The 19,213-nt window shown below is 35.7% G+C and overlaps 2 protein-coding genes across 7 annotated transcripts in view; both read left to right on the top strand.

Annotated features, from left to right (window-relative positions):
* Rgl (Ral guanine nucleotide dissociation stimulator-like) overlaps positions 1-8,208 on the top strand; it is a 43,570-nt gene extending 35,362 nt beyond the window's left edge. For all 6 annotated transcript variants that reach the window (XM_090111883.1, XM_090111876.1, XM_090111851.1 and 3 more), the window contains 5 exons: positions 3,010-3,161; positions 3,493-3,603; positions 4,247-4,382; positions 4,565-6,002; positions 6,663-8,208. In XM_090111883.1, coding sequence (XP_089968009.1) covers positions 3,010-3,161; positions 3,493-3,603; positions 4,247-4,382; positions 4,565-6,002; positions 6,663-6,799 — 1,974 coding nt within the window. In that variant the 3' untranslated portion in view covers positions 6,800-8,208. The remainder of the gene's footprint in view (positions 1-3,009; positions 3,162-3,492; positions 3,604-4,246; positions 4,383-4,564; positions 6,003-6,662) is intronic.
* A 2,387-nt stretch (positions 8,209-10,595) lies between these two features.
* dysc (whirlin protein dyschronic) overlaps positions 10,596-19,213 on the top strand; it is a 67,717-nt gene continuing 59,099 nt past the window's right edge. The window contains exon 1 of the mRNA XM_090111761.1: positions 10,596-10,814. The gene's annotated coding sequence lies outside the window, so the exon portion shown is untranslated. The remainder of the gene's footprint in view (positions 10,815-19,213) is intronic.

The following is a 19,213-nucleotide window of genomic DNA, read 5'->3' as shown; positions in this document are numbered from 1 at the left end:
GAGCTAATGTTGATGTTGAACTACGTTAGAAAGGGGAATTAGGGCACTGGTTCTGGTTCTCAAATCGCCAAATCATTCTGTCAAAATATCTGCTCATAGTCCGTTGACTGATCGCAGATGTCAATAATAATAAAAAAAAAAAATAATAATTACAAAACACACTTACGTGCTGGCCACGGACAATTCGCTATAGCGAAAATTCGCGCGGCGCGACTGGCGGCGCGTCTTGCGAATGAATCAAATGTATGGAAATGTACTGGGCATGCCACGCGCAGCGGCGACCAGCGAGACGACCGGCGAATTTCCCCGAGCGAATCGCGCGGCACGACTAGCGATCGAAACAAATGTATGAGTTATTACGGCGCAGGCCACGGAGTCGAGCGGCAGACGCGGCGACTACTCCCGGAGCGAACTTAATTTAAAATAGTTTGTTTTTTTTTTTCGCGAAAATGGAGACGGAAGCTTTTATTGCAGAAATTCTAGCTAGACTAGCTATTTGGAAGTCTAGCCACCCGCAACATAATTTTTCATCATGCCTATATTTTTCATATTTTTGGTGGAATTCTCCGTCTGTAACACGATTTCTATTTAATTCGTGTACTCCACTGTATCTTCCAAACATTAAATCTTGAGCAAAAAAGCTGCTACTCTCCAAACAACGTCGAGCTAACTTTGATAAAGCTATCTCGTCTCCTCGTCTACACTGGTCGCGGCGGCGAACGCAACTGCCCGTGGCGTGCTTACCGCGCCGCGCGACTCGCCGCGCCGCCCGTCGCGCCGTCGGTCGCGCCGCCGGTGTCCGTGGCCAGCCCGTAAGGCGGAAAAACCGAAACGTAAACATGCCATAAATGTAATTTGACTCTGTTAACTTTAAGTGAATCATCAGAGCATGATTGCATTGTTTTATATTCACACAATAACGGTCATGTGTGTGGTAGTGAAGGGATTCCAAAACCTTTGTTTAATTGCACTCAATTCCTCATAAGGCTTGTGTGGTTATTAAACGATTTTATTAGTTTTTTTGTTGCTAATTGATGGACTCTATAAGACTAGGGAACGTTATTTATTATTATTATTACATTGACCGGATAAAACCGTGTCTTGGGTCTTTCCTGTTGTCTAGTTGTATGCGTAACAATAATTTAGTAAGTTAGTTAAACCGATTAGGTTTATGAATTATAGAAGGTGACTGTAGGTACTACTCTTGACTGCATATTCATTTGTGTGAAGTAGGAACACAGCAATCGACTATTTAGGACATAACTGCATAATCGATACGTCTTTATTAAAATTAGCCATCATGGTCGTATTTGACAAGAAGGAAATATCTGTAACAGTAGTATATCAAATGACATGTATCGTGTCTCCCACTCAATTCACGGTCGAAATATTAGGAACTGGCCAATTGAGCTAATTGTTTCATGTATCATGTTGGAATTGACAATTGCAGGTGCACTCTATAGACATGATCACATGAGGCCATACGTGTGTTTCAGAATACAATTCGTAAAAACCGGTGAATGTTTCACGATACAGGATTAAGCCAAATAAACTAATCTTTGAATCCATAAATGATAAAATCAGTAACGAGATATTTTCTCCAAAGGATTAAAAAAATCTGATTCAAAATAAAGATAAAGATTTTCTATAGGAGGTGAGGATATCTCTATAAAATTGCTCACTTAATTTAGTGATCATAAAATTTCAAGATGTATAATTATAAAGGTAATTGTTTTCTTTGGTTAGTAATCCAGGGATTGCTAACGTACCGTCAAATGTGGCTACTTGACCTTTACTTGGCAACTTGACCACACCTTCCGTTTAACAACAAAATATCAAATTTTGTAGAATTGAAAGCAAATTGACCTAACGTATCGATGTTGGTAGGTTCTTAAAATATTAATTGGCAACATACTTTAATTTTAAAGCGGTAACGCTGTTGGTTCTCGCAATATAACGTATCGAAGTGTGACTGTGACTAAGGATCTTTTGCCGGTGTCAGTATTATTATGTTTGTAGAGCTTAAACTGCACATCTCAGGTGAGTACAGTTTTGATATGTTGTGTAATAAACCCTAGAGATTGATTTTACAGTGGGAACTATCCAACTTTAGGCTCATCTGTCGAAATATTTGCTTGGGCATTGATGCCTCAGGTTAGGTCAAGTTGCCATTGACCGCTGCGTGGCAACTTGACCTACGCCTAGGGTTGACACAAAAAATAACGTGACTGCATTTTTTCCTTTTTTTATCTGTTTCGAGTTTTGCATAGTAAAATCAATAAATTTGCTGCAAATTTCGGACAATCCAGATACTTATACTCTCTTTGATGACAACGATTTAGCATATTTCTAATGAAAAATAAATGTTTCCTTACCTATTAATAAATACCTATAAGTATTAAGTAATATACATATACATATGTATTAAATTTAGTTTAATAAATAAATAGTTCATTAAAATTTGTGTCTTGTTTGTGACAACCCTATCTGACATGTAATGCTTTGTATGAAATCATTACAAATCCCGTGGCAACTTGACCAGGTAGCCAGAGCCTAACAGTTTATTGTAAAGCTTCGGGCTGCAATATTTAAAAAGTCGAAGAATTAAAAAGTAATAGCAACTTAGCCTAAAACAAGAATGTTAAGCATCTACCTATGAAAACTGATGTGCAAGGTCAAGATACCACATCAGTGTCAACTTGACCTGTATTACGTTTATTTGTAAATAATGTCAGATTCAATATATTTTAAAGAAATACCTAGTAAAAGTGAATGATGAAATCATTCATGACATGAACAAATCATAAAATGTTAATAAAAGTTTAATATAAATAAGTTAGCTAAGAAAAAGTAAAAAAATGTGGTCAAGTAGCCACATTTGACCGGTATCAGTAACGTAACGTATCAACTATCAGTACCTATACGTTTTTACTTCTACATACTACGTGTTAAAGAGGTATCCACAATTTTGGAAAATCCAAAATAATGACTAAAATAATTTAATTGCAGGAATCTGACGACGAAATCTCCCATCTAGAGTGGGAGACAGTTCGGGTCAGGTTTGTGAAGGCGGGCACAGTCGAGAGGCTGGTCGAAGCTTTGGCGACTGACGATGGCGAGCTGGAATCCACATACGTCAATGTTTTTCTCGCCACATACAGGTAATAAATACTTATTCAATTGTTTATTGTATATCGTTATATCTTTTAAGGTAGGTACTAGGTAGGTACGATATTTAATGGATGTGAAGTAAGGAAGCTAATGGAAAAAATCTTATCCTTTTCGTTTGAGTTATACCAATATGATTATGTATTCCTTGCTATTAGTAAACACCAATAAGATTTTTGATTTTACAAAAGCACATTAATTATAAGTCCAGCTACAAATTAAAATTTCATTTGGTACTTAAAGGATACATAATTATATATATGATGAAAAAAAATACTCTGTTCTGTTCTTTTGTTATTTATTATTATTACACAAAAATTCCAGGTCATTTGCGGAATGCGGCAAAGTATTGGATCTTTTGTTGCGACGATATGAAGCTCTTGCGGCGGAAGATGTGCTCTCTACAGGATCGGATACTTCGCAACAACACAGAAAGTTAGTTTCCTTTTAAGATGAGCATGCATGTTGAAATGTTTAAGGTTTAACTTACATATAAAGAAGAAACCGATTGACTGGCTAATTAACGCACAGTTACAACAGTCGTAACCATAAAAGGTTCTTTAGTTGGTGTTAATAAGTACTACGAACAAGCTTTTTTAGATGATGTGCGATGTTTTGGCTTCTAATGTATAGAAAAAATTAAGTAATAAAATAATAATGATTAGTATAATTTATAATAAAATATTAAGATGTAAAAAAAGTAAAGTCATACCTAAATAAAAATTTAAAAAAAAGACGGGTTGCACTCCGGGACTCGGGAGTGCCGGCAGAAGTGAAAACTTGATTATTAACGTTGAGCATGTTTGATTATTTGGAATGGTATCCGTCTTACGCTTTTTCGATCAGGTCACGTGTCCTGACGCGAGTTTAAGATTTTAAAACCATTACAGAAAAAGTGCTCAACGCCGCTAAAGAAGATTTCACTTCAAAAATATATTTTCAAACATAATACATATTACCATATTTTTCACTTAAAGTATTAACTATGTTCCAACACAAGATATTGTTGATTAACTTAATTTCATATTTTAATTATTATTATGTTACTGTAAATACACGTTAAATGGTTTCTTCGCAGGACTCTGGTGGCGTGCCTGCACGTGTGGCTGGACACGTACCCGGAGGACTTCCGCCAGCCGCCGCACCACCCCGCGCTGCAGCAGCTCCTCACCTTCACGCAGATACACCTGCCCGGCTCCGAACTGCACTCGAAGGTTATCCTACATACATACATATTATGAACACATAGTACAGTTTACCTAGCATTTGGTAAAAAGCAAGAATTTTATGAGGAGAGTTTATTTACTTGGAAAGTAGTTCGATTTATAGTTTGTTCTGTTTATGAAGTATTATGTATATTATCGTCCATTATTTACGGTATTATATTAATGTCCAGGTGTTGCAGAAGCTAGCCGTTTTCAGCGCGGAGCGCAACGGCGGGGGCGGGGCGGGCGGGGCGGGCGGGGGTGTGTGCCTGGCGCCCGGCATGCGGCTGGCGGCGCACCACACGAGCGCGTACCGCCTGCCGCACGTGCCGCACCGCCACTTCGCCGAGCAGCTCACGCGCATGGACATGCAGCTGTTCCGCAAGCTCGTGCCGCACCAGTGCCTCGGCGCCGTGTGGTCGCGCCGCGACAAGGACCGCTCGCACGACGCCGCCACCGTGCTCGCCACCGTCAACCAGTTCAACGCGGTCTCCTTCCGCGTCATCTCCACCGTGCTGCTGGAGCCGAGCCTGCGGCCGCTGGAGCGCGCCGACATCCTCGCCGCGTGGCTCGACATCGCGCGCGAGCTGCGCGTGCTCAAGAACTTCTCCTCGCTCAAGGCGATCATCTCGGGCCTGCAGAGCAACCCCGTCTACCGGCTCCGCAAGACCTGGGCGCTACTGAACAAGGAGAAGGCCGAACTCTTCGAGGAACTAGCGAGGATTTTCAGCGAAGACAACAACCGTTGGGCGCAACGCGAGCTTCTCATGAGAGAAGGCACCGCAAAGTTCGCCGATACGGTCGGGGAGAACGATCGTCAATTGCAAAAGCTCCTCCACGAACGGGGCTCGCCCGGCGTCAGCCACGGAACGATACCTTATTTGGGCACGTTTTTAACGGACCTCACCATGATCGACACGGCCATACCGGACACGGTCGCCGATGGCCTCATTAATTTCGATAAGAGACGCAAAGAATTCGAGGTGCTCGCTCAGATTAAGCTATTGCAAGGTGCTGCGAACGCTTACCATTTACCCTCCGATCCGATGTTCGACCGATGGTTCGACTCCGTGATAATTTTAGACGACGCGGAGGCTCACCAGCTTTCGTGTCAAATAGAACCGCAAACGAATCCGCCTAAGGAGAGACGTCCCAAGAAAGTGAACGAAAACAATAACCACGGCCATAGGAAAAACGATTCTATCGCTAGTACGAGTTCCAGTAACAGCTCGCAATTTTACTGCGAGACGGATGGTGTTGGGAACACTTGGAAGAGAGATAGCTTAGAGCGTAGATCTTCTCCTACCAGACTTTCTCACGGCTCATCGTCATCTTCTATTCCTTCATTAGACGTGTCCTTGTCTAGCGCTAACAGTGGCCAGAAGCAGAACGGCAAGCAAGCAAACAGCCCGGCTCATGCGAATACTCGTAACAACGGTCCTGATTTTTATATAATTCGCGTAACATTCGAGTCGGACTGTGTAGAAACAGAAGGCGTGGTGTTGTATAAGTCGATCATGTTGAGTAACAATGAACGAACGCCTCAAGTGATTCGCAATGCTATGCTCAAATTGAATCTCGACGGGGATCCCGATGGGTACACTTTGGCGCAAGTTTTACCGGAGAGAGGTAAGACATCAATACTATCATTAGATAATTTAAATAAAAATTTTTTTTGAGGTGGTAACTTCGCCATGAACTGTGCAAATTAGAAAATGTTATGACATGTTATGATATATGAAAGTTTATGACCTCGGTTCGTGTTATTTAAAAAAAAACGATTTAATAATAAGAACATTTTTATGCCATTAAGGAATTATTTGATTTGTTATTCCAGTCCTTTGGTTTATAAAATGGGTTTAACAGGAAAAAAACATCGCGTAAAGTAAATACCGTAATATTACGGTGCATGTACATCAATCGAACATAGAGCTAGAGCTTTCTTCGTGATCTTTTAGTGTAAAAAAAATTCTCGTCGTCGTATTAAGTGTTGTTCAATATAAGAACATTGCATAGAATCTTTTATTTTCGTTGAACGCACTAAGAACAACGAAGGAATACTCTATGCCTGTTTACACTTAAATAATATGACATAGTAGATGGAGTTGGAGAGCATTCGCTCGTTTGATCTAAATGCACCTTTAGAAGAATGGCTTTCTACATAATTTCTCTGACATATATTCATAACAAATAGTAATCAATTTCTAGGCCATATCATCTAGGTTTTTCGTTCATTAAATTATAGTAATCTGATAAAGCGATTTTAAAAACCAAAATATTTTGTTACAGAAATGGTGCTGCCAGCGAATGCTAACGTTTATTACGCCGTGAATACTGCATACAACCTTAATTTCATCCTTAGACCACGAAAATCGGATCAAACCGACTCTGTCGTCAACGGCAAATCTAAAAACAAACGAGCTTGACTGTGTCTTGGTATATTTTGCTTTTCGTAATTATTGTTACTCAATACTTCCGAAGCAACATAAAATGTGTTCTCCTTTATAAGAATCTCTATAAAATATTAATGATATTGAGTGAAGAACATTGTTCCAACAACTTTTTATCATTCTTCTCATGACTGAATATCAATAAATTTTCTATACTCAAGAAATATTCACATGATAACTATCTGTCGTGTTAGAATGATTACCAGTTATGAGACTTTTTTACTAAATTTTGTGGTATAGGGCGTAGGATATGAAATTTTGTGTAATAAACCCCTCAGCAAATTTCATTATATGCTCTACAATTTTATTATGAATCATGTGTACTTTTAAACTAATATTATTCGTTAATCTTCTTACTTGGATGCATTTGAAAGTTTGCGATATGAATAAAGAAAAAGATAAGAATTATTTTATTTTTGCATGTTGTACTGAATTCGTTATTTGTTAAGCTTTTCCTTACTTGGCATTTATATATGTTATAGTTATATTGAACTCATTTTTCTCACTAACAGCATTAAAAAACTTGCACAAAGGGCTTGATATAAACATATTTTCTTTTATTACTGTCGATTTCTTAATTTATTTTTTTTACATTTTATTTTTTAGTTTTACAACGTTTATAATTTATGTGATACGCATGGAATAATACAATTTTGTAGTGCTCTGTAGTATTATTTTTCGTACTTAAGTAGTCTTATGTAAATTTGCTGTTAATATAGATTTAGATGTTTGTTCAGGATGCCACCAATATTTAGCGATAGTGTCTGTTTATATGTTATGTTAATGTTGTTGTCAAAACTCAATATGTGTATATAAAGAGCGTGTATAAACAAGAATCTCCAGTAGGTATGTAAGTAAAATAAATAGAGAGTAAACATTTTAATATAGAGCCAAAGGCATATTATGTCTAATAGCGAGGTGCTGTCTCTCTTTGTATAATATTGTTTAAAAGCTTTAAGATAATTGAAAACCGAATTTCATCTAGAAAATTAACTGTAACCACTATTTTAAAATACTCTAATAAAACAATTTCGGTCCGTTATAATGATTAATCAATGTATTCGTTTGAAATTAATAAAATAGAAAGCGTCTAAATAGTTAAACTGTATTTATACTTGAAGTGCATTTGTAATTCGACGTGCCTACTTACCTTATTTAATTTAATATCTCGTGTTTACGACACTGGTTTACAAGATATACTCTAAACAAAAGACTATAAGATATTTAAGAACTTATACATGATAACTTTTTTAAACTGAACTGTTTTGTCGTAGTTTTTGTAAATAACTTTGTAGTTGTGTATTTTTAATAGTTTTCCAACACCAGTGTCTTGCATAACGTGTTGTATAATATCTATGTAATAAACGTTATTAATTATTATTAAATGTTTTTTTATTTGTTACCCTATTTATTCTCTACTAGCTGCTCCGCGCGGTTTCACCCCCGTGGCTCCACTCCTGTTGGCCGTAGTGTAATGATATAATATATATAGCCTATAACCTTCCTCGATAAATGAAACGAAAGAATTTTTCAAATCGGACCAGTATTTCCCGAGCTTAGCGCGTTCAAACAAACAAACAAACTCTTCAGCTTTATAATATTAGTATAGATCAGTTATCTTATCTGTTATAGCAACTATCAACTAATCGCAACAGCCAAATATTTATGTTAGTGAACTTAGCAGATCATTTTTAGCAGATCAAAAAAAAAATGTGAGTTCTTATCGCGTGCAGTTGAGTTCTACAGTTCCTGATACTTTTTAGAAATAGTTCTGGCGTTTTTACCTTAAAAAACGACATTTGAAAAAAATTATCTGCCAACTTCGCGTAGCAGATCATTTTTAGCAGATCAAAAAAAAATGTGAGTTCTTATCGCGTGCAGTTGAGTTCTACAGTTCCTGATACTTTTTAGAAATACTCGCGTAAAATGAAACACTAGAAAAATTATTTATGTCATATTTCATCACGCCGTAGCACCATGCCGTAGCAGCATGCCGTAGCATCATGCCGTAGCATCACGCCGTAGCATCACGCCGTAGTATCATGCCGTAGCATCGTGCCGTAGCTTCATGCCGTAGCATCATGCCGAAGCATCACGCCGTAGCATCACGCCGTTGCATTACGCCGTAGTATCACGCCGTAGCATCACGCCGTAGCATCATGCCGTAGCATCGCGCCGTAGCATCATGCCGTAGCATCACATCGTAGCATCACACCGTAGCATCACGCCGTAGCATCACAGCGTAGCATCACGCCGTAACACATGCCGTAGCATTACGCCGTAGCATCACGCCGTAGCATCACAGCGTAGCATCACGCCGTAGCATCACGTCGTAGCATCACGTCGTAGCATCACGTCGTAGCATTACGTCTTAGCATCACGTTAAGCCGGGTCCAGGTCGGGTTTTTTCAAATGTCGTTTGTTAAGGTAAAAACGCCAGAACTATTTCTAAAAAGTATCAGGAACTGTAGAACTCAACTGCACGCGATAAGAACTCACATTTTTTTTTGATCTGCTAAAAATCATCTGCTACGGGAAGTTGGCAGATCATTTTTTCAAATGTCGTTTTTTAAGGTAAAAACGCCAGAACTATTTCTAAAAAGTATCAGGAACTGTAGAACTCAACTGCACGCGATAAGAACTCACATTTTTTTTTGATCTGCTAAAAATGATCTGCTAAGTTCACTAACAACAAATATTTGTAATTTCTCTAGAAATGGTTCAGAATCTGGACCAAGGATTTATCAATTTCAGGCTACAGGGTTATTTAAAAGTGTGTTATGGAATACTAGTTTTGGTCGCGGCTTCACTCACATTTGTATTGAAAATCTAATCTTGAGTCCATCTGAAGACCCATAAAAATTAAATTAAAATCGGTCTATAAACAGATGCATACAAAAAAAGAGCGTGTCTGCCGAACACACAAGTCAGAAGTGAAACTTCTTTCAAATTCAAAGATACGAAAATCGTCCTCGTACTCCATGACGTGTCGATATTGCCATGACGCGACTTAAAATTTAACTATCAACGCGCATATAGGATTTTCACTTAAAAATACACAGATAAAAAATTTCATGTCACGGCGTGAGTTGTCACACAGCACACTCCTCTGAATTTTATGAAATTGTATACTACGTCCTAAAATATATTGTTTAACCATTTAACTAATTATTTATATCCCAAAGTCAATAAGTCATATGTGATAGGTAACTGGTAGAAAAAAAATTGCCGGGCGATCTAGTTAGTTTCTATAAAGTGACTGTTTAATGGGAGGAGTACTACTGAGACTGACTAGAGGAGTATCGGTATGGGCCCAATTGCATGTCACTACGTCGTTTATCTGAAGGTTCTTTTTTTCTATAGTTGAGATAGAGTTCTTAATTATGAAAAATTCCATGTACCAAATTAAAATGATTACCACGTCAGCTACCGATAGTAGGTTTTTAATATTAAACTATGTATGTTAGCGTTTTGGAAAGGATGCTACATACTTTGTTTTTAACATATTTTATCCTAACCTTTCGACGATCGTTGCCTGGGAGATGATGTAGTGATTTCAATTTGATTTAAGCTTAGATTATTACAGTAACTTAAGTAGGTAGCATTGAACATCTGAATGAGTGGGTGCACTAGCATGGTGGCGACTGGCGAGCGGTGCGTGGCGCGCGCCACCTGCGTGCCACCACCGGTTGACAGCGGCTCGGCTGAAATTTTCATGGCCAACTTATCGAGCGCGGTGAGGAGGCTCCGCGCAGTCGCGTTCCACCGCCCGCCTGAGCCTCACCTCACTCGCTCCGAGGATCTCTCTTATAACAACAACACGCGCGCGTTGCGACCGTCGCCGCCCTCGGCCTCTCGTACCCCAGTGTCGGTTCGGTGCTAAGTGCAATCACGTGATTATAACGCGGGGACAGATATGTGAATCGAAACCTATGCCCACAAACAGCAAATATGCGACATAATGAATCCGCGCGCAAAATGAAATAGTTAGGTAAGTTGACTCTATTTCGTGCGGTCGTTAATTGAGTCCGCAAGTGGGCATTAGATGTTAAGTTTATCAATGAACAATTTACGTTGGAATGAATTAACGTAACAACTGTCAATATGTACTCGCTCTCATTGTCAAAAATGTTGGTTATGTTGGATTTAAAGTTACTTTAGCAATTGCTCTTTAGTAACATGATACTAAAAATACAGTGTGTATTTAGGTGTCGGTGTAACCGTAGGGCTTGTGTTGGGAGCGGCCAATGTCTACGACGAAGCTCTATGAGTGCCGCAATCTGATTATGGCACACCCATTGTGCTACAAGACATTCCTTGATCTTTTGATCGTATTATTAATGAATATTAAATATTCTGAGATTACGTTTATTTTATTTTTACTTAAATCTATTTATTGAAATGATAAAACTGGTAAATACTTAAAAAAAAAACATGAAATGATATAACACACTATAACGAATTCTAAAAAAATACACTTTGCATTGTAGTCTTAGTACTTTATACAGGTTCCTGCTGGTCTCCTCGCAATATTACTAAATACACATGTGAGGAACAATATTTAACTTTTAATGTCTACGTCATATGTAACTACAAATTTAATAACCTATCCAAGGTGTTTGAAATTTAATATGTAGGTAATAACCAATCATAATTCTACAACCATGATATGGGCTTATAGCCCATTTTTATTCTCACTACAGAGACAGGCCATCTATATGTAATTGAAATACCTACTGCTATACTATAATGAAAAATAAAATTAATGTGTAGGTAGAATCTGGGGTTAATAGGTAGGTATAGAGATTCAAAGAAACAATTACCTAGCTCTATTATTCTGGGATTTACGTTTCTCTATTTACCATTTGAATTTATTTACAACATAAACACGCATGTAGGTAGTAGATAAAGCAAAGTCCATTTAGTATATGCAGAAGGCAAAAATAATTTATGAAACTTCATTAAAAAATATCATTATGCACTCTATATGCATGCATATTCAGTATTCTACGATAATTAAAGATGAAAATGGACAAGTAAAGAAAAGGTATGCATTATAAAATAATTTGTAGTAAATTTGTTGTGAGTAGATAACAATACCCAACAAAGAAAAATAAATAATGAAATAAGCATTTAATGAAAGGCAAAAGCAAATGTTTAAAAAGCTTTCCATACAACAAAATTAATAAAAATAAATTACTTTTTAGCTTCATTTAAGCTTTCTAATGAGGTAATCATAAAGCTTAATAATTACCTAGGTTGAATTTACTCTTGTTCGGTGTAAACTATAATAATATGACGTGATATGAAATCGCGTGACAGGGATGGCGCACGCGACCAACAAAACAATGCAATAAGTTCACAAGCATTTCCATCGATCCCTGTTAATTGCTGTAAAATAATAACGGGGTTTTTGCCTTATTTGAGGCACAAGAAAATTTTGGACCAAATCTTCAAGAATTTTAACTTTTGGCCGAAATTACACATAGTGTGAATGAAAACAAGTTATTTATCAATGAAAGTAAGGAAATACATTGGTATTTGCCAATAATTCATAGTCGCATAAAATAACAACGTTGTGTTAATCGTACATAAAACTTCCTTATAAATAATAATAAGTACCTAATTTACATATCACGCTCAAGAAGAAGCTCCTTTTCATATGAATCGTGAAAATATTTACGCCTTGGCGTTCAAATTCACGTTCAGCCAAAGCACAGAGGAATGTGGTCGGTGAAGGTATAAAGCGCCATTGTAATTAAAATTACATGCATATTTGTGAGCGAACGTGACGAGCAAGCAAGCGAAGCATTCATTTCTGTACTGGCGAATCATGCTTCGCCTCTTTTATGCAGAAAAGTTCAGCTAAATTAGATTTTTACTTGATGTAATAAAATGCAATATAAACCGAGCTATTTTTCCTGGCCAACTTGTATTGTCTTCGTGTAGATTGAAAAAAATAAATTTCCTCTCTACATGTAGAGCTAACGTTGAAAAGATTGAATTTTTTTTTCCTTTCTTAATCGTTAGGGGATCACAAATTGTAGGTATCGTTCGAGTTATTAAACCTTTTCTTTATTCGAAAAAAATTTTTTTTTTATTAAAAATTATTAGAAAACATACTTAAGTAGCTACTTTTGAAAGAAAGAAAAAAATAGGTTATATCACAAATACTACCTACTTACAAAATAATTTTCACCTAGGTACTACTAATACACTTTTAAATACAAACATACCAGAAGAAAATGATACTTATTGGTACCTACTTAAAAAGCAGTTTGTAAAAAGTACAAAATCTTGTAAAGACATTCAAACTTTAGAATTCGTTATTTCCATTCGGACTTTTCCCATAATACAGTTAACCTACCTATTTGTATTTTATTAGCCTCATAATTTCATTACCAACATTTTGGTACTCGTTTTGTGGCAATAAAACCACAAATTTAAACGGAAATATTTTAAGGGCTTTGTACACGCGATGTGATTTGCGTCTTTGAGTTTGAACGACTCCGCACAAAAGGGGTTGATTTCACGAAAGGTTTTAAATATACAAAACTAAACTGCTGAGTATTGTTGAGTTACAATATTCGATATTATTGTTAATTAGAATATTTATATAATATGTATTATAATAACCCAATTAAGACAATTAATTAACCCAATTATGGCAAACAACCTTTAAAAAAATGTTGTTTGCCTGCTTAAAATATTTTTTGTAGTAAAAGGCATTGACTAATCATAGAATTTCAGGCTTTTTATATTAATACTACTGAATTATTTACATCGTAACAGATAATGAGTAAAATAAATAATGAATATAATAATAATAATTATACAGTGCAGGCATGGGCAGGCTGCGGCTGGTGTCCCACAACACATTAAAATTCTCTAAAGGGCCTTTGCGTGTTGGACCTGTGTCCCCACGTAAGCCTTCCAAAGGACCGGTTATCGTCCTTATGGCGGTACCCGTGTATTATGGAGAGAGACATAATAATTAATAATAAATCCGAAAAATCACTGCAGATCAGTTTAGGTATTTAGATTCTTAATTTTCCATCGGGAGCATATGACGTTGTTATCCTAAATACATATTATTTTAAAAGTTAAGAACATTTTAGACAAACATCAGAATCGAAAATTTAGATTCAGATAAAAGATTGGAATTGTTTAAAGTAAATAAAAATTTAATAATTAATTAATAGTAGAGTATATTGTATACCCACTATTTGTATTGTTGCGGCTCGCCCGCTTAAGGGGGCGCATAAAGCAAAATAACCAATCTTCTATTAGATGATACGTGTAATATGCAAGACCAAATCTAATTAATAAAATATATATCAAACTAGATGATATGTTCAACGATTCTGTTTAATCAAAAACATAAAATATTAAAATTTACTCGATAAAAAAAAATCACCAAGTTAGCTCCAATTTTCACACTTTTACGTTTTCTACTTGACATGGTAATACTTATTATGATTTTTTTTTCATAAACAATTATATTAAAACATTTGCAAGATATTTGTCAGAGCATTTTGTGTAATTACTTTTAGTTTTGGTTTTATCTGCGATAAACCACTTTTGGCGCTCTTTTTTTCTCGAGATAAACGTTTGATTTTGTCACGATAAAAGTGGTTTATCGCAGATAAAACCAAAACTAAAAGTAATTACACAAAATGCTCTGACAAATATCTTGCAAATGTTTTAATATAATTGTTTATGAAAAAAAAAAATCATAATAAGTATTACCATGTCAAGTAGAAAACGTAAAAGTGTGAAAGTTAGAGCTAACTTGGTGATTTTTTTTTATCGAGTAAATTTTAATATTTTATGTTTTTGATTAAACAAAATCGTTGAACATATCATCTAGTTTGATATATATTTTATTTTTTAGATTTGGTCTTGCATATTACACGTATCATCTAATAGAAGATTGGTTATTTTGCTTTATGCGCCCCCTTAACAATAGAGCTTTCAAGTTATTTACCTCTGACTTGAAATAGCAGAATTAATTGTTCTCATAGTGCTTTTAAATCTTGTTTAAATTAAATTCATAATTCTTGACTTCGAAGGTTAAAATTTGTGTAGTGTTTTTTTTATCTGAAAAACATTCAATGTGACATGCCATCAACACTGGAGCAACATTATTATAAAAATCTCGGGGTGCTATTTTTAAAGCTAAGAAAGTTATTTGGTATATTTTCTATTAGTAAATAGGTAAAATAAAACGTATCAAATGTAAAATTTTATAGCCACGTAAAATCTACTGGAAATATAATTTATTCTTAATTTAAAAAAATATTTCTAAACGTTGTATAATGTTCGCACAGATAATAAATGTAATAGTTCAGCCTGCAAATGTTTAATTTCGATCAGCGTTCCTGACGTTGATAAATTAAACAGGTAGCATTTAATTAAATTAGTCATTGTAATCTGGGCTTACCCAGCCAATCAACATAGCGGGCGTCTAAATAGATTACTTTTATGGAGAACTTTTCAAGAAACTAATGCACAACATACACAACACAATAGTATTTAGGTTGTTGTTAGTTCGTTTGAATGTTTCATTTTTTGGAAAATATTAATCTTATAAATATCCAAAACTTAATTCTTAGCATGCAATTTGTGTATTCTATAGATAATATTAAAAATGAATCGCCAAACAAGGCAGAAAAACATTTGTCGGGCCAGCTAGTTTGCAATCAAATTGGGACACACATAAAGAACCTTAAAAAACAATGATCACATGTTTTCAATTGCAAACAAATGAAATATAATGCTACCATTTGCTTAGAATATACTGAGTCTTTGTTTGTTTTATTTTTTTATTATTTATGCGGCCGTTACTTCGCCCGTTCACTGTCTAGCGACCGCTCTTGTTCTACTTTTCGTTAAATTCTGTCCTATTTTATGTTTAATTCAAGGAATGTCTCTGATATTGTATGCGTATTGTGTATTTCGTAATTTGTGTAATGAAAATTTACCTAAAATAAAAATGTAGGTTAATTAGTTTTTGTTTTATTTGTGACCGAAATTATATTTGTTCCTTTATTTTTAAGCTTTTCTCACCGTACGCATTCAGGGTTGAAGATTTTGAATTGTTTAAGTTTTTAATGCATACTTTTGTAGATATTTAATAAGAAGTAAAAAGTAATCGAATAAAGAATGTAATTTTTTTAACATGGAAGTGAATTTCACCAATAGCCGTAGTTACGAAAAATAATAATAATTGGCAACAAAGACTCGCATTCAAATCTAATCAACGCGAAGCTAACGAGGTTTAAATGTTTTAAATCAGCAAATTCATTGATTGCGCTCGATATTTGTATTGAATTTCGCACATTCTGCTAGTTAATATTTTTTTCCTATTGGTCGTTTAAAAATCACGTAAGTAAATAAGTTTGTTGTCTACATAGGCAAAGTATGTGGAATAATTTCGTTTGACGTTGATAAAACCAATGTAGTGAAGCGTCTCGAGTATCCCATTTAGGCCATTGTTCTAGCCTTCAAGACGCCAGTTTTACGCCATTACAAAAGGCTCGAAGCTCTTTGATCTTCTTTGACAACATGAACACCAGCCATGTGGAAGTGATTCAGATGAGACGAACCATGTAAGCCTTGCTCATCTTCTACTTGGTTGACTCTACAAACACGCCATTAAAATATTTGATATTAATATTGGTGCTTTTAGTTATTTAATTGGAAAATTTATAGGATTATTTTGAGCTTTCGATAGATTATAAACTTTAACATCTACAATCTACATACATCTTTATATATAAAAATGAATCGCAAAATGTGTTGGTAAGCGCATAACTCGAGAACGGCTGAACCGATTTCGATAATTCTTTTTTTATTATATTCTTTGAAGTACGAGGATGGTTCTTATGTAGAGAAAACGTAAATATTGTGTACCACGGGCAAAGCCGGGGCGGACCGCTAGTACCTAATATAAGTTTCGCTACCTTCTTATACTTATAAAAACTTATTTTTCATATAATTTTTACTTGTTATGTATATGTCGTAGCCATAACGTAGATTTGCTCGTTTCATGAAATGGCCAACATAGTTTGATCAGATCGTTAAATCGTCAACATTTCACGATTTGGTCATCGACATTTGGCCAGATCGTATAAAATATCTAAGAGAGTCCATAAAACAATAAAAAAATTCAGAATATTTTAAGAACTTGTTTATTGTCATTTAAGTTAGTGCCGCGGTAGCGCCGGCGAATACCAGAAGCGAATGGTTTTTTCAATAGAAAACAGTTAGGTTAGGTTAGGTTAGACTTTAATAAACAACGCACGAGCCGAGCGAGCAAAAAGCGAGCGTGCCGCGGCAGCGGCCGGCGAGTGCCAGAAGCGAATCGCTTTTTAAAAAAGAAACAAAAATGGTCGCATTTCGTGAAACGTTGACGATTTAACGATCTGGCCAAACTAAATTGGCCATTTCATGAAATGAGCAAATCTACGATATGACCACGACATATACATAAACCAAGAGCAACATAACATATGACTAGACTAGTAGGAACCAAATATTACTAGTAGGTAAACAAGATTTGCTCGTTTATAAGGTACCTAAGTACTTATATAAGGATTAGTTTTGTACCACAATACATATACATATTTAAATGACGTACGGCTAGTGGCTACGATTGCATGGATAGATGTTAGGTCACAGAATAGTTAATAGTAGCTAACGGGCTATAGCTAGGTACTAATAATATAACTACAATGTCATGACATAGTCCGCTGTCACTTTACAACCTCCACATATTAGTATACGGGGGCTTGCGGCCGTAGTAAAACTGTTTTGTAGTAAAATTCGACACCCGTTTTCACCCGTGTCCCATTGACCTACATTTCCGGCCTTGAACCCCTCTCCCCCCTCTGTTCCCATGACGTCATGAGAGCCCTTCGCAGCTCTTGTCATAGACCTCATATTTCTTACAACTACGACAACACAAATGCATTTATTCATATGAAACCTATGTTGGTGTCAGAAAAGCAGTGCGAAGTATTTATGAAAAAGGAATCAAAACCACTCAAAACCCAATTAGGCTAGTAGTTTAATTTTTTCACTGCTTCAAGGGACCGCAGTCGATATGAATTAAGCATGATACCAGCTTACAAGCTAACCTTAGATAAAGGGTCTTGACAGACGGACAACAAGTTGATCCTAGAAGGGTTTTTTCCTTTTGTGTTTTGGAACCCTAAAAATATGGTTGGGGCTATTATACACCCATAAACAAAGTCTAGGGATATTTGGTATTGCATCAAATATCTCAAAATTTATGGAGAATTTTGTGATATTGTAAATGGAAGAATTACAGCTCATTTTAAGGTCTTTAATATAAAATAAAAAAATTTCATGATATTTTTTTAATTTTAATTAAAAATGTTAATCTTTCTCAATAAGGTAGAAACTTGGATAGTTAGGATCTTCATTTCTTGTCATATAAAAATTTTGATTAAAATTTGGCCATTTTTTTTTCCAAGAATTAATTAAAAATAGTCAGTGCACGACAATGTTCTTCGGCAAACCAAGCCTCGATCAGTCTCTTTCGTCTGTTGTCCATAATTATCTAAATAACTCTATTTTTACCTGCAAATATAAATCAATACATTATAAAATTAATAATTTATAAGTCTGTAACATTATTTTTAAAATCACAATATAATACATATTTGTAAAAAATAAATGAAACAGTCACAACAAAAAACTTACGTAGTTGGTCCCGTGGCATACGTACGTAGACCGCGAATTTTGCGAAGCTCCTGTTGCACAATCACGCGCACCCGACTCTCCACGCTGCACTGCGTGGATAAAATAACTGGAGCTATTAGATTTTTAGGAATTTGCAATTTTGTATCACTGGATTACACGTGTAGACCACGGGACTACAGACTGTAGGGTTAATTTCTTTTTACCATGAAATATACTAAACATGTCAATAGAAAATTAAATAATGATAAATGCTGGAAACAACGATCCAATTTCATTTTTGTTTTAGGTTCTTACAGACCATAAAAACACAAAATATAGATCAGTCGACTTTCGAGAAACGAGTGTGATTTTGTTACGGATTTTAAGTTTACCTAGATACTAGATAGACTGACGGTTTCATCAGTTTATAGATTTGGTTAGGTACCTTACAGGTCAAAGCCAGGATGGGGCAAGTGCCCCATCCTGCCCCACCGTGGCTACGCCCATGATGAAAAAGTTTTTCTTAAACAATAAAGTTCAAATTTTATGTTACCCCAAAATTGTTTGTGAAAATTGATTGCATTCTACGAATACCAACTGAATAGATAAGATGGGCGATATATTTAAATGTAAAATTCACCTAAAATGGCTGGCTGAAAAGTATTTTTAAATGATAAAGTA

This window comes from Colias eurytheme, chromosome 2, assembly GCF_061535395.1.
Source record: "Colias eurytheme isolate Ceu_HAF_F1 chromosome 2, ilColEury1 Martin Lab GWU primary, whole genome shotgun sequence".
NCBI lineage: Eukaryota > Metazoa > Arthropoda > Insecta > Lepidoptera > Pieridae > Colias > Colias eurytheme.
The sequence above is the reverse complement of the archived record's forward strand: the minus strand, read 5'-3'. Positions and strand labels throughout refer to the sequence as shown.